The 15,274-nt window shown below is 41.6% G+C and overlaps 1 protein-coding gene across 1 annotated transcript in view; it reads left to right on the forward strand.

Moving 5' to 3' along the window:
- The window catches only part of RHCE (Rh blood group CcEe antigens), a 292,091-nt gene that overhangs the window by 240,283 nt on the left and 36,534 nt on the right, over positions 1 to 15,274 (forward strand). Inside the window, exons 8-9 of the mRNA XM_078682715.1 lie at positions 3,757 to 3,860; positions 9,650 to 9,723. Coding sequence (XP_078538841.1) covers positions 3,757 to 3,860; positions 9,650 to 9,723 — 178 coding nt within the window. The remainder of the gene's footprint in view (positions 1 to 3,756; positions 3,861 to 9,649; positions 9,724 to 15,274) is intronic.

Here is a 15,274-nt window from a genome sequence, read left to right on the forward strand (position 1 = left end):
TTTCAATGTCACAGCTCGAACTTTGACAATGTCCAACGCGCTTGCGCACAACCAGGCAAAATGGAGATTTTCAGACACCCTCCAGGCCCAAATACGAACTAATAATAAAGTTAAAGAAAAACATGTTAGAATACGAAAATAAATGAATGCACTGTTTACCACTTTTCCCTACTCTATTCCCTTTAATTTATTTTAACTATTGCATTAACAGTTTAGTAAGACATGCATGATATAGTTTAAGCACAGCATGTGCATTAGCATGTGAGATTCAAGCGGCCATCTTAAGTACTACTGCGCAGCTGCATAGAATTCCCACCAAAGCGAAAGACATCATACTACGTAGATGCATTAGATGCATGAGCAGAAGATGTTTTCGGCAGCCATTTTAAGCCACTTTGATTACTTGTTAGTAAAGCACATTTAAAAGCTTCCCCTAGATGATATAAATGTAGTGGAATGTAATTATTAGTATCCACAAAACATGTTGGTTACATTATTACATGTTATTTGAGAGGATAGAATCCGAGCAAGTTTCTTACGTACGAAACCTTGCTCCCTCAGTTGTGCCAAGACTCTGCCGTCTGCCACAAACGCCAATGCAAACCTCCAGTGAGGCCTGGTCTACACGTCGACTGTGGCTGCCAGATTGTTGTGTTTTCACTTCATTGCTTTTTGTGGGCTGCAGAAATACTTTACACAATTGCCTCTAAGTCAAGCCTGACAGCTTTTGTGCCAAGCTACCAGAGCATTAAGTGCAGGCTAATTTAGTGACTTTTGGGGTTCATCCTGACAAGGATTGTGGTTGTTTCCTGAGTGAGGTTTTCACCACCCTCAGCCAATTACCCAATTTCGTACACACTAACATAAGCCTCAGAGGAAAGAGGACAAAAACTGTTGTAAGTAACACAGGAGACAATACCAAAATGCCATCAATACAGCCAAAAGGACTAATTTTGCCAAATGCATTTATGAATCACCCAATTAATTCAGAGAAATCTTTAACATATATCAAGAACTTACAAACCGCAGTACCTTAAAAAGCTACCATTGTAGATATCAGGATCATTTCAAAGACTTTCTCATGTCCTGTGAATGCAAACTTGCAGAAATACGGGACAATATCATCAACCAACTACACAGAAGAGCCTCTCTACTCCCCATCTCCTCTCCTAAACTTCTGTGTGTCTTTACCTTGCTCCAACGCCTGAAAACCACTCAAGTTCTAAACATTGCTCTCAAAATAAAGGCATACTATATGCCTTGCTCACGTGCCTTCCTCAAATTTCTCTTCCCCTCAGTTGTAGACATACCTGACTTGTTCACTGCCTCAATTCTATCAGGTACTGTTTTTGGCCATTCTCAATTCACGCTTGAAAAAAAACACTGCCCCAGCACAGCCTCCCCCCACTTCCCTTTCTTCAGCAAAAACAAGGAAACAAAAGTTACAATGCATCTTCAAGAATACGTCCAATTTAACCACTTCTTCCATGCTTATTACTCTGTATTGTATGAGAGGCAGTGATAATGCAGTGGCCAGCATGAAGGAAGAGCTTCTCTTCTCCGTGGATGAGAACTAGGAAATCACCTTGATGCACTTGGTCTACCTATTTGTCATGCAATACCCCTGGATAGTTGTGAACTCTGGGCTGTCATCTACGGCTCTGTGCTGTAATCGATTCTAGCATTCTAGTATGTAGACAGCCAAAAACCCAGACTCAGATCTGCCGAATCATCCACAACCCAGTGTCATATGCAGTCCTTCCTGTATGATCCCCCTTGTGCCTTCTTTTCAACATCTACATATGTTCTGGTCATTACCTCTTTGAGGAGTATCAGACGAACTTCCAAATATATGGCAACACACACAAATTGACTTCCACTGGACTGCATGCTCCATTGGATGTTGTAGAGATTGCTGTGCATAAATGGCACCAAGAGCAGGATCGCAATTATAAGAAACTGAGCCCAATGCACTACTATCTGTATGGCCACATCAAACTTTGGAGTGACCATCTCTACCTCACCAAAAGTAAGGAACTTGGGATTTCTGATTGTCTCAGAAGTCACTTTGGCTCCCTAAGTGGAAGACACAGCTCTCTCTTCTCTTGAAAGTCTTCAGACTGAACACAGAACTGATCTAACAAGTGCCCTCATCCTGGCAAACATCGCCTACTGGCACATCATCTACTCTGATCTTCTCAAGAAAGTGATTTCCAGGTTCCAAGGACTATGGCATTTGGCAGCCAGAAGGTGCTGTAACTGCGGTAAGCAGGACCACATCAGTCCAACCATTAACGTTCTCTGCTGTCTCTGAGTTGATGCTAGGATCAAATTCAGTGCCACGCATACCATCCACAAAGCGTACTGGGGCGTAGGTTCTGATGCCAAAACCTCAATATATGTGCCCATTGGATCGTTAATTCAAGCAACCAATGGTCATTCAACAGGATAAAACATTGGAATAGAATCATAGATGTGTAGGAGCCAGATGGGAATGCCCTCAACCCAAACCGAGGTGGTGAACCAAATCACATGAAGCCTAGGAGACTCTGAACACAGAACTTTTCAGACTTTCCTTTCATTGAGATCAGTATGAAAAGGGTGGTGTTGAATATTGGACATGATTAATCTCGTGGCCCAATTGGACTGTAACCTCACCTTCCACCACTACATTTTTTTCTCTACTTCTCGGTGCACTGAAGTTGCCAATAGTCATCACGCAGTGCTACACTCCTTAATAAATAAAGACAAAAAAGTAAGTGCAATAGGCCTGCTGTCTTAAATAGAAATCATGGATGTCTGCAATGCAGTTGCCTGATATCTGAAAAGTGCATCAGATTGCAAGAACTCATACTGATATTTAATGTGGGATCTCAGTGGATTGATTCTTTTATTTGAATTGAATACAGTAAATCGAAGTATTTTTGTTTTGATAAATTGTAGATGTGTTCCAATTCTTGGATTGTTTCTGTTGACCTTACGGTGTCTTAATCAAAGTATATGTTATAAAAGTCACTACCCTAAACCTAAATGAAATTGCTCCCTCAGAACAAAATGTCATAATAGCAGTTCAGATCATTAAAATGTGCATTCTGCTTTGAGCTAAAGGTTGGGTATTGCAACCTTTAAATCAACGGGTGTTCTCCCCTATTATTCATACAGAGGCACCAAAGTTCTAAACTGGGCATTGGTTACAAGTGCACCCAGTCACCATCAGAAGTATAATTTTGACGCTGAATGAGTGGTAAACGAGGTGGAGTGACCCATATTAATACGCGAGCGATATAAAAGTACACAAACGGAACCAGATTGGAAACAAATTAAAACACAGTTGGACTGGCAGTTCGGGAAGTCTGTTAGTCTAGCACTGTCAGACGAGCCAGCTTGAAAGAACTAGTGTTTGCCAGTTTTCTTTCTTTTAGTTCCTTGGGTCATGGTGGGACCAAAACACCAGCCCACAAATTGGTCCTTTCAAGCTGGTCCATCTGTCAGCACGAGACTGCTAGAAAAGCTAGTCCAGCACTGATCACAAAGGAGCACATTTCGGTTTAGTTTTGCACCCTCTATAGCCTTAAAGCATTGTGATGTGTGAAAAAATAACATTTTGTATCTGTTGTGTCATGACTCTTTGGGGTGAACCTAACACCTTATGGTGGTATGGTAACATCACGTTTAATAATCTTGCTGTGGTGATATTCATGATCCCCATTTTTAAGGCACCTTTAACACCCGTTTTCATTGATTTGTCATTTCCAGTTTAGGATACCAAGCTTTGGTTGAAGTTGGGTATCACGCGTTGGTTGAAGTTGGCGCCATTTGCTTTACCTTGTTTCTGAGCATTGGAGGGGGCCTCTTTACAGGTTTGTATAATAGTATTTGAAATAAGAAAATGTTTACATTTTGGATGCCAGATGTATCATTTGTAAGAACAACCATGGGTAAGCAGATTTCAGTTGGTATACCTTGTGTGTTTTCCTGCACTTTTGTATGACCTCCCAAGGGTACCAGGAGGTGTGATCTAGCGGATGGATACTCAACTGTAGAATCAGAAAGTAAAAGTTTTAATCTCAGCTTTCCCAGTCGACCAAACAACATGATTCTGGAAAAAATCACTATATTTCGTTGTACTAACTGTGCCAGTCGAAGACGTATAATTCCTGCTTCGAACATAAATAAAGGAGGGGGTGGGGCTTTCATATTTAAAAAATAACTTGACAGTTTCAACAGCACTTTCAACAAAATGTCCCTCATTGCTTGATCTCTGCAACATAACCTATGATATTTATCGTAAAGTTTCTCAAGTACGAACTACGTAAAGCATAAGTGTTTCAAGTAAATGTTAGGTTTTCATGTTTTTTACTCTCCTCATTGACACCTTCCTATCCACTGCTGTCCTAATGCTTGGCACTGCTAAGGAATAAAGAAAATCAATTATCAACTACTCGTATTAAATCCCAATGTTAGCCTCCCTCCTTCACAAAGTGTTATTGTGAAGTTTGCTGCTCTTTTCCAAGGAGACCAGGCCTAAAACGGAGTTGGGCTTCCAGTACACTGAATCCAACACCCAAGGGAACATTGTTAAGGCTCAGCCGGAACAGAGATATCAGACTAAGTGTTGGGATTATCTTTACTAGAACAATATAGACAGTCAATAACAATCAAACACAGATACGAATAGATTATACAATTTTTCGGCATATAAAATCAAATGAAAAGAATGTAATAAATAATAGAAGGTAAGCACGTCTGGAAAGGAGGAAACTTACACTTGACTTGAGGGTGGCTATCTGAGAAGAGGACCATGCACACTGTGTTAGATCAAAGCATTTCCTGGAGCAGATCTTCAAAGTTTATTGTGTTCAGTAATAGTTCTATAAAACGTAAGTGTCCTAAACATACGTTTTTTATGCCTGATCCAGGTTCAGTGGGATTTGCAGCTCAGTGCACTCCTAAGTACAACCAATAGCTGCAATTTATTTTTAGAATAGGCAGTGTTAACAAACAAGGTCCAGTGTCTGTTGCAAAATTCAAAAACTGTTAAAAATTGGATGCATGGATTCTGATTTAATGATCCTTCTCCTAAAACCGCATGAGTAGGAAAAAGCAAAGGATACTCTTTTCCTCCACATTTATGTGCATGTCATTCATTGTCTAGAGCCGAAGAAGGAACATTCTGCTTGGTCAATGAGCCCTATGTTTAAACAAATGATCCCTCTATGGATTCTCCATCATGGCAAAAAAGAATATTTTGTGCTTTGTCCCAAGATGCTTGCTCAGAAGTTGACATGAACTGTTTGCTGTACTGATGATGTTAAAACAATACCTTTTGAGCTCTTGTCTTAATCCATTCCACTCTTTGCAGTTGCACCCAACACAGCAACCAGAGAAATAATCTGAAGTCATAGCCGAAATCCTTGCATGTCTGCTTGAGCTTGTTCTTTCCAGAACTACCCTTTTTGCTACATAGATTGACAGCTTTCTAGAGAAGATCAAGGGGCAGTGTGTGCATGGTTCCTTCTGAGGAGGGGTAGGCAGATCTATTCTCGATTTTCGATATATCACTGAGTAGTTCAATCACAACCATTTAGATGAATTATATTTAAAGGCACCCCCAGTGTATGAGAAACAACCTTTACAACGCAACTTTTACATCGCACTACCATTACAACGCAGTATTTACATCGCAACATCCTTTACATCGCATGTCATTATGACGCAGACATTACATCACATGTCACTACAACGCATACCATTACAACGCATGTCACTACAACACAGGCATTGGGAGCAAAAAAAGGGGTACCCCTGAAATAAGTACCTAAATCAGGGAAAATAATCCTACTGTAAATATGAACATTTAGGAACAAAATAAATACAGTGGACCTGAACAGAATTATTAATTCACGAATGCCAGAAAATACATGTCATCAATAATACATAGAGATAATAATTTCACAGTTATTTTTTATTGAAAAATATTTTTTCTAAATATAAATATATATTAGATACAATAAATACACAATAATTCAAAAGTTCATTCATAGAATAATAGTCCTAAAACATATCAATAAGTGTCAGGTCAGACAATCAATGGTCAAAATACAATTAAAAAATGATAAGTTGTAGTGAATTGGGGCATGGCTAGGGAATGTGTTCCTACGCACGTTTCGTCTATGTGCCTTCATCAGGAAGCCATGTTTTCAGAAACAGAGATGTGACCTTCAGTAATGTCCCACAAAATCAGGCAGTCGTAGAGCTGGTCGATACTTGGTAGAATTATAAAGAAGGGTTCTATGAATGCAGGCGATGAGTCAGGGCGAGAGGTGGAAAGCCCTGCGACCGGGTCCCGGTAATCGCTGAGTATTCCGGAGTCTCTACGAGAGTGGATAAAACCGATTCAAAGGTCCAAATGTTGTGGGCAGAAGGGCTGCTCTAAGATACCTGAATAATTCCTGCCAAAGAAAGTCTTGTTTATAAGTTGGTCGCAGTCAAAATGCGGGCAGAAGTGGTGCCTGGTAATGGGGTGCACGGGCTAGCAAGGTGCTCAGTGCATCAGATAGTGGACGCCGGCGCCAGGGTACGGCGTCTCAGCGGTGGTTAGCTCGACAGCCCTCTGTTCCGGTCAAGAACGATTGCAGAGAGATTGCTGCTCAGGGGCGGTATTTATGTCGGTCTAAAGGCTGCCGCTCGTAAAATTGGCGCGCAATCGGGAGAATCCTACAACACAGGCATTACATCGCAAGACATTCCAATGCATATCATTACAACGCATTGTACCCTTACACTATCCAACACTTACCCTACTGTTGCACTCACTGGAGTTTGAATAGTAATTATTACCGCTACACAATCCAACACTTACCCCACTGTTGCACTCACTGGAGTTAGAATAGTAATTTTTACCCCTACACTATCCAACACTTACCCTACTGTTGCACTCACTGGAGTTAGAATAGTAATTATTACCCCTACACTATTCAACACTTACCTTAAATGCGATGTAATGGTATGCGTTATAATGGTATGCATTGTAAATGTATAATGCGATGTAATGGAATCGTTGTAAAGGTAGTTTCTAAAAATGCGTTGTAGTGACATGCGATGTAAAATCATGCACTGTAAAGGATGTTGCGATGTAAAAACTATGTTGTAAAGGCATGCGTTGTAAAAGTATGCGTTGTAATGTCATACAACCCCAGTGTATACCATGCAGGGTTGTCATTGATTAAATACCATGCACTAAGGTTGGCCAATCTTTAAAAAAGTTGAAAATTATAAAATCTTATCAATATGACCTCCTGAGTAATGGTAGACCTTGCATTGTTAAAAGCCACGAGCTGGATGTACCTCTTTCTTTCAAATTCTACATTGATCTTAAATAGAGTACATAGTGAATATAAAACAAAGACCAGCCAAAAGCTCCTTTAGAAAAAGGTAGAGGATGTGGTCTCGCACCCTAGTGCTGAGGGTACATCCCAAATCAGTTTTGACTGAATTATTTTCTTCCACAGTCACAGCACCCTGGTAGCGGTTAGGAAACATCTTCCCCAACTAGAAGGAAATTACGTCGGAGAAGTAGACTCTGAAAACACCTACCGAGAAAATACCACAGAGAAAGTATCTGCATCTAGAATTCGAAGAGCTTATCTCCATCTTCAAATAAGAGCCAGAAATTGGCTCTGCCATCTTGGAAGTATCAAGTGGCACTGTACTGGGAATGAAACAGTTACCTGTAACATTGTGTTCCTTAAACAGACTTACCTGCAACTCTGTCTGCTATACTTAGCATAAGGCTATCCTGGTAGTGCTTAGAAAAAGAAAAAGAAGATATTGCAAGATGGCACCATAGACATGACCTTTAATGTAGAAAATCCTTCTATAAAATGTGTCCACAGTATGGACTTATTCTTACATTGAATATTTTGGGCCTGTTGAGTTACCACAGTTCCGAACAGACATGTAGTTAGGTCTAAAAAATAATACATTTGAGACTGCCATGTCAACCTCTCCTGTTCACAAGCATGTTAAGGTGCTCAGTAGAAGTATGGATACATTATTAATTATATGATACAACGTTCGATGAAATAGTGTTTACGGCTATTTAAATGTTCTTATGAAAAACATAGTTCACAAAACGTCGCCTAAATATAATCAATGAGTAAAAATAAGAACTAACAACAGGTCCCAGAAACATGGCTGTATACCAAAAATCAGGGATGGTGAAAACTTTATGAATTTCAATTACTCTAAGCAGTTATTTTATGTTCCTCAGCATGATGGTTACCACTTACCAGCACACTGTTCAGCACATGCCCAAACCAACATGCTACATGTTCTCCCATCCATTTCCTGAAAAAATGATATGAGCTCCCATCTTAAATAGGTCACCTTTCATAGTGTGAAGAGGGAGTGAGGTGGAACTCCTTGCTCGCGTCTGTGTGCCTCTATAAACATTTACCCTTTATGTTACAAATGGCTATCAATAATGTTGTGAAACTTGCTAAATGAGCACCCAATACATTCACCTCTAGTGCATAGTTGGCATTCACTACAGGGAAGTAATTTGGGTCCCCTTTGTTAATATGGACTCTGCTATTCAGACGGGACCTTTTGCCCAAAACCTTTGTGAAAGGTGATATGATCGATAATGTGAGGCTTAAGCATGTTGACTCACCCTTTTCGCATTTGACACCCATCTGCAAGTGAGTAAAAAAAGAAATGCATGGGGTAAGCCACATTCTTGATTCGCCGAGTCAGACATTTACCATCAAAAATGGGATTCACCAATTCCGAGAGTCTGCCAATATGATGGAATTAACACACTTGCAAATTTAAAGTTACTGAATGGTTTGTGGGCATTTCAGGGCGGGTTTAATTGCAAATGTTGGCCATTATCTACAAATCTGTACATCTGTGATTATTCACAAACAATCTGAAGGTAGTTTCCCATCCAAGGTCAACAAAGGTTTAGCCCTAACAGTGTAAGCAAATAGGTGCACATTTATGGTGGGAATAAGAATACCCTCAAAATTGAGGGGGAGTAGGAAACTGATTTCTCCACATAAAGTTTCTTTAGATAAAGGTAAAAGTTTAATGTGCAAATCTACAGTGGTGTTGCATTTCTGCATTTGGAATTGTACATGGGTTTTAACTATGCATACAGACATATTTATGAATTTAAGTACGCCTGAAAATATGTGGTAATACTTAGAATTATTGGTGATTTCCAAAAGATTCATAAAGTTGCCTCAAATTCAGGAGTAAACCTGCAGGAGCAAACTTCAACTTTTACTCCTCGACCCATATTGAAGTGTGGACCCTTCCATTTTGCATTACATTACAGCTTCACACGGTCGGACAGTACTTGGACCATAGAGGGACACTTTTAGGCACACTTTGCTTTTTGGACCCAAAACTGTGTTAAATCTCAGAATAACTAAATATCACTGTACGGATTGTGTTAAATCTCAGAATAACTAAATATCGCTGTACGGATTGGTACTGGCCCATTTTGTTGCATCACAAACAAGTCTGCTCACGCCCTCTAGGGTTCTGTCTTCTTGGAGTCACCACTTTGAATGACTTTTTACAAAATTACAAGGATCTCCCTGTTTGCCATTCTTGCTAACAGCTGTATTTGTATTTGTAGGTATCAGTTTAAAGTGCAAAATCTGGAGACCACCACAGGAATGGAATTATTTCGATGACCAGTGTTATTGGGAGGTAAGGTTCACATGGTGGGGAGATAGTCACGTGTTCATTTGATACTTTTAGGTGCTTTCGAGTTCGCTAAAGAAGTAATAACCATGGCTGTTTGAGGTAGGGCAAGTAATTCTTTATTTACTGCTCCGAGTATTTAGGTTTTCTGTACAGAATGGTGTACCAGAAAAAACACTATCGCAGTAGTCATACCTTGAATAACATTTTGTATCAATTCATATTTTCATCAATTACCATAATGTATATGTTGCTATCTACAACTACATAGGTTCTTTCTTAGACCATGCCTATGTAAGGCTCACGTTTGTTTTTTGTGCACTATTTACTTTACTTACCATGATAATGGTGCATTAGTTAATCTGTGGCGTGATAGCACTTCTTGTTTGTTTACTCTTTTGTAATGGCTGCTGAGTTTCCTACAGAGCATTGCTGCATGCAGTCTAGTGGATGGGACTAGGAGAACTAGGCAGAACTCTAGTAGCAACTCATGATCCAATTCCCAAAGAATGTTTTTTGAAGAGACTGGAAGCTGTCTGTGGAGTTAGCTGGGTTTGACTAAAGGTGGCACCAGAGTTATATTTTCAGACCGTTCCATGAGAAACGGTGGAGTGTGCCTGTTTGGGATGTTTGAAAACAGGACTGTTTGCCATTTTGCCATTTGTTTAAAGACTATGGGTCTGCCATTGTTCCGCACAACTTCTGCTTGCCGAAGTGGTCAACTGCTGCAGATGGCCACCATACTATTTTTCATAGGTTCACTTTAAGGCTGACCGCCTGGCCAGACGGTCAGCTGAGCGACCGAACTGCCTGGTTTGCACAAAGTCTTGAAAAATGGGTGCATGTTTGTGCTTATTCAGTATTCCCCTTCTTGGCCTAAGAAGTGTGTATGCGATTTTCTATGCAGTACTCAGATAGTATTAGTGTCAGAATCCAGGCTTTGTCTCACCTGGTACATTGTATAAGGAAGAATGGGGTTCTTAGAGTCATGGGCATAAGACATGGCACCTGTGGTGTCTACTGGCTCATCAGAGATGACAACTGAGATGGTAAAGCAAACTCCATCAACAGCTCATCTTCCATAAGGTGGCGGTCATTTCAATATCCCATGGTCACTGTCTCCCATTCAAAGTTGGTGCTCAACGTTCTGTGATGAAATTTCCATTTTATGAATGACAGACGAGGCATAAATGTCTGAAGTATGCAGTAGCAAGTTGCACGCTCCTCTCCATCTTGGTGGGTTTCCTGTCTCCATTCCAGTTTGCACCTGGCCTTCCTCCAAGAGTGCACATCCTGGTTTTGGACTTTTCTCTCTGGGTTTCTCCAGTACCCAGTGGTTCTAGAGTAGTTTGTTCCTCCTACATCGCTTTCAGAACGCTGCACAATAATTAAGTCCTTTTCCGTATTATCTTGTTAGATGGTGGTATTGAATCAGACTGCTGCTCTTCTGGATATCATTGATTCTCGCTTACCTACTCCTTCGTCTCTGTTTCCCCGAGTCCAATTTATAGCTCTTTCAGGGGCTTATTACCAAGGGCATTATCGCCGCTTTAGCGGGTATTTTTCCCGCTAAAGCGGCGATAATTTAATTGCCCTATTACCTAGCTGTCGCTAACACCAGTTAGCGACAGCTAATAGGCGATAGCGGGCATTTAGGGGCCCACTCTGCATGTCAGCGATGATTATCGCTAATGACATGCAAAGTGGGCGTGCCAAGATGTTAGTGACTGGAAACAGTTGCTAACATCGCTATCCCCTATTACCAACTTTTGGAAATAATTGCGCTAAGCGCGATTATCTCCAAAAGCTAACGCCTGCCCAGAGCAGTTCGTAGCCATGTTATCCAATGGAAGGTGGATAACATGGCTAAGAGCATTGTCACGATAATGCATGAATATCGCTGATTTTACAGCGATATTCATGCATTTCCCAAGATTTTTACCGCTTTTGAGATAAACCTTGATAATATCAAGGTATCTCAGCGGTAAAAATCGTCGGAGCGCGGCGATATTTTAATGCCCGCTAACCAAGCTTAGCGATAATTATCGCTAAAGCTTGGTAATATGCCCCTCTATTCCTGCAAAGAAGTTATATTTATGGCTCTTGGGAGGCAGGGAAAGTGACTGCTGACATACACCATAACAACCTTGAAAAAGAGTGTGAAATTCACCTTAGGCTCTTGTTCTGTGAGGGTGGGTTGCCCTCGCTTCATCAGCTTAAAATGTTAAATGTTGTGACTGTTAGAGATTGCTATAAGTAGACACAATTTGTGCTACTGTGCCACGTGGCTGATTCGTACTGGATGGCCTCTTGCTTTGTGAGGATACCTATTTAAGTCGCTGCCTACCAGACAGCACAGCTTTCTGGCTATGCGAAAGACATATTGGGGACTTTCAGGAAGTTGAACTGGGAATGCATTCCAACCGTTGCTTTCTATTGGCTTTGTGGTTTGTAACTCACGTTTTCTGCCTTCAATTTGCTGGTTTTATTTGCTTTAGACTCTACTTAAGTTCCTACCTCCATATGCTAAAGCCGTGTTTACAGTATTTTTCCACAAACTCATTATCTTTAATAAACATGCCTTTAAATCTTGTTATCTTGTCACATTTGCTGGGTATTCAGAGACCAGGGTCAAATGTCAATCTGCGTTTTCGTGGGACCTGGTGTTTATTTTAAGAGCGTTTTAAGGAAAGAGGAAAACAGCATGCTTTCTCCATGGAGCCGGCTTGTGCCCTTTTTTTAACATTCTATTTTAGACATAGCCATCTCAAAAGGTATCTCATACTTAAGTTGCACACAGCATTTGCACGTTTTTTGCAATAAAGTGCAAAACCACATTCCAGTCTCAGACTAACATATGGTATTCTTAGGCAATTTGCACCTATTATTTATGGCCCGTTTATTATCAAGCACAGGATAATATCTTTGCACAGGAAAGAGCCAGACACAATAACAATACATGGTTTTCACTTTGATGTGTAAGGCATTAGCTTTATTTATGATATCTGTGACAACTCATTTTGGATAGTTGGATAAGTTTAAAGGCACTTTTTATAAAAGCTTTCGCGTTAATGTTTAGCTACACAATAATTACAGTGGCGGCCTCACCATTGGGGCATGGGGGCGTCGCCCCACTGCTTTCTCGCAAAGCGAGAAGGCAGAAACATAAATTGTAAAATCTACCATTTTATGTTTCTGCTTCTCCCACTGCGAGAAAGCAGAAGAGCCTGGCTGGGGGCGGGAGTGTGGGCGTTCCTGCTTGAGGGCAGGGGGGGTGTGGCTTACCCACTATTGTGGGTATTGACTGCTTGGTCAGCCCAGGGGCCGACCAAACAGTCAATACCCACAACAGTGGGCAAGCCACTCCCCCCCTGCCCTCGAGCAGGACCGCCCACTCTCCCTTTTTCTCAATGTGGAGAAAATGGCTTGGCTGCCGAGGCACTCTCCGCTGCGCCTCACCGATCACAACTCTGCCATTGGAGCATTGTGATTGGCGGAGGGGAAGGAGGGGGGTTACCTCCTCCTGATGACGAAAGCTTCTGGAATTCAAAAATGCAGGACGGCGGGAGTCTGACCCAACCAGAAGCTGTGGTGGCGTGGGAATCAGGACGGTAATTTAAAAAAATTTTTTTTTAATGAAACCTCTTCCGCCTCCCCCCCATCCCTAGACGACCCCATTTCCACCCCAACCCCATCCGCCCATCATGCCGGCCGCGACTGAAACAGAGAACGGAGAGGGAAAGAGAAGCTGGGTGCGCTTTTTGCAAGACAGTCCTCTGTTCATATCCTCTGCCAATAGGTGTGCATTGAAACATGTTATGCAATGGGCCCGTTGTGATCACCGTTAGACCCCCTCCCTGCCCAGATTTCTTTTATCGCTGTCTGACATGGCGTCCTCTTTCAAAAGCAACGTCTTCCCAAGGTCACTCTCAGGACGCATCGATGCCTGCAAACGGGAAACTGGGCCAGCCCTAAGTTTGTTCGAATTAATTACGGACTGTTTTGCACTCTCCTAGCCTTCCTTCCTAGTGGCAAGATATCTGGTGACACATCAGATCGAGATCTAGAATCGTTTACTGCTACTACCAAAAGAAGTGCCAGCTTTATAAATCTCTTCAGATTTGTGTTAGAAAAGTTTTCTATGAACTCAGTTCATATAAATCTTTTATATCACAAATGTGAAAAGATTTGTAAACGCACACTTCTTTTGGTAGTAGCAGTAAACGCTTCTAGAACTTTCCAACAGCTATGGTCAAAAATAGGAGGTGGCGTGACAAGGCTCGGCAGACTGATAAAGCATTGCAAATAATTTTGCTAGGGCGCCTATGGTCGCCTTTTCAGTGTAAAGAGGAACAAGGAGTGGGAGGTAGCGTGGTGAGGATTGGTGAATTGGAAGTGGCTGATTAGACCCGTGACCCTGGGCAGGGAGGACAGCAAATCATGAGTAAGTGGAATCAAATGTATGTTTGTAAAGGCAGATACGTGTGTGTCTGTTTGGATTCAGTTATTTCTCAGACATCTGTGGCCACCTCTAGGTGTGAACGGGTGTAAGGACTGGGGTAGAATTAGCCACAGCCTGGCCTGCAAACTTCATTCCTTTGTTGTTCTCAGTGATCTTTTCCCACACATATTGTCCCATCTCAAGCACTAGAGAAGCCCCATATAGATGTGTGCTTGCAGTATGACTGATGGTGCCCCATTCCTCTCGGTGATCACTCTTTCGGATTCATCTGTTTGTGAGCCTTACAAGCGGCACGCTCCGCCCCAGTGCTCCTTTCAGAAACATCAGTGTCCTAACCTGGCCTCAGGCTGTCTTCCTCAGCCCGCCTTGCCTCAGAGACTGAAGGCATTTGTGGGAACCTGCATCTTTCCCTAGACCAGTGCCCAGTTTTGTCAGGGGCGGGGAAGCTGCTTCAGCTATTTTACTGCAGCTCCAAGGAGGGTGGCAGCTAACAGCAAACTCTGCAAGTGCTGGAAATAATTTATCTAGGGCTGCCTTTTTAGTGTTAAGAAGAGCGAGGCTGATATGACAGCCCACAGTAAAAACTCTATATAATTGTTTTCCGGTATAATGCATTATCCTAGGTTTGTAGTTCCCTGCTTTTCTGGTCTTTGACACTACATGTATTTGGTATATTAGGCACAGGCTAAGATGAATTATAATAGAATGTAGTGTAAGGAAGTATAAGTATTACATTAAAAACTGCTGGGGTTCGAAGGAAGTTGAGTATAGTGTTTGGTATTGATGCCTTTGCAGAAGAGATGCTGTCTGGCCTGGTTTATCTCATACCGAGCAGAAGGTTTTTAGGGATGCTGAGGCAATAGTGGAGGTGCTGGAACAATTTTCAGAGTGGAGGTGATGTCATCAGTCATCAATTTTGCATGACTGACTGAAGTCATGGGGATTGTGAAAACCTTGCTTTCTCAAATTTGTTTGAAAATGCACCCTTTGCCCATTCTTTTTTTTCAAAATGTTCTCTAGGAGGGGATAACCCCCTCCCCGAACCCGTATTATGCCGGTTGGGCTCGCTCGCTAACCACAAGGCACTCATCGCAA

This window comes from Lissotriton helveticus, chromosome 3_1, assembly GCF_964261635.1.
Source record: "Lissotriton helveticus chromosome 3_1, aLisHel1.1, whole genome shotgun sequence".
Taxonomy (NCBI): Eukaryota; Metazoa; Chordata; class Amphibia; order Caudata; family Salamandridae; genus Lissotriton; species Lissotriton helveticus.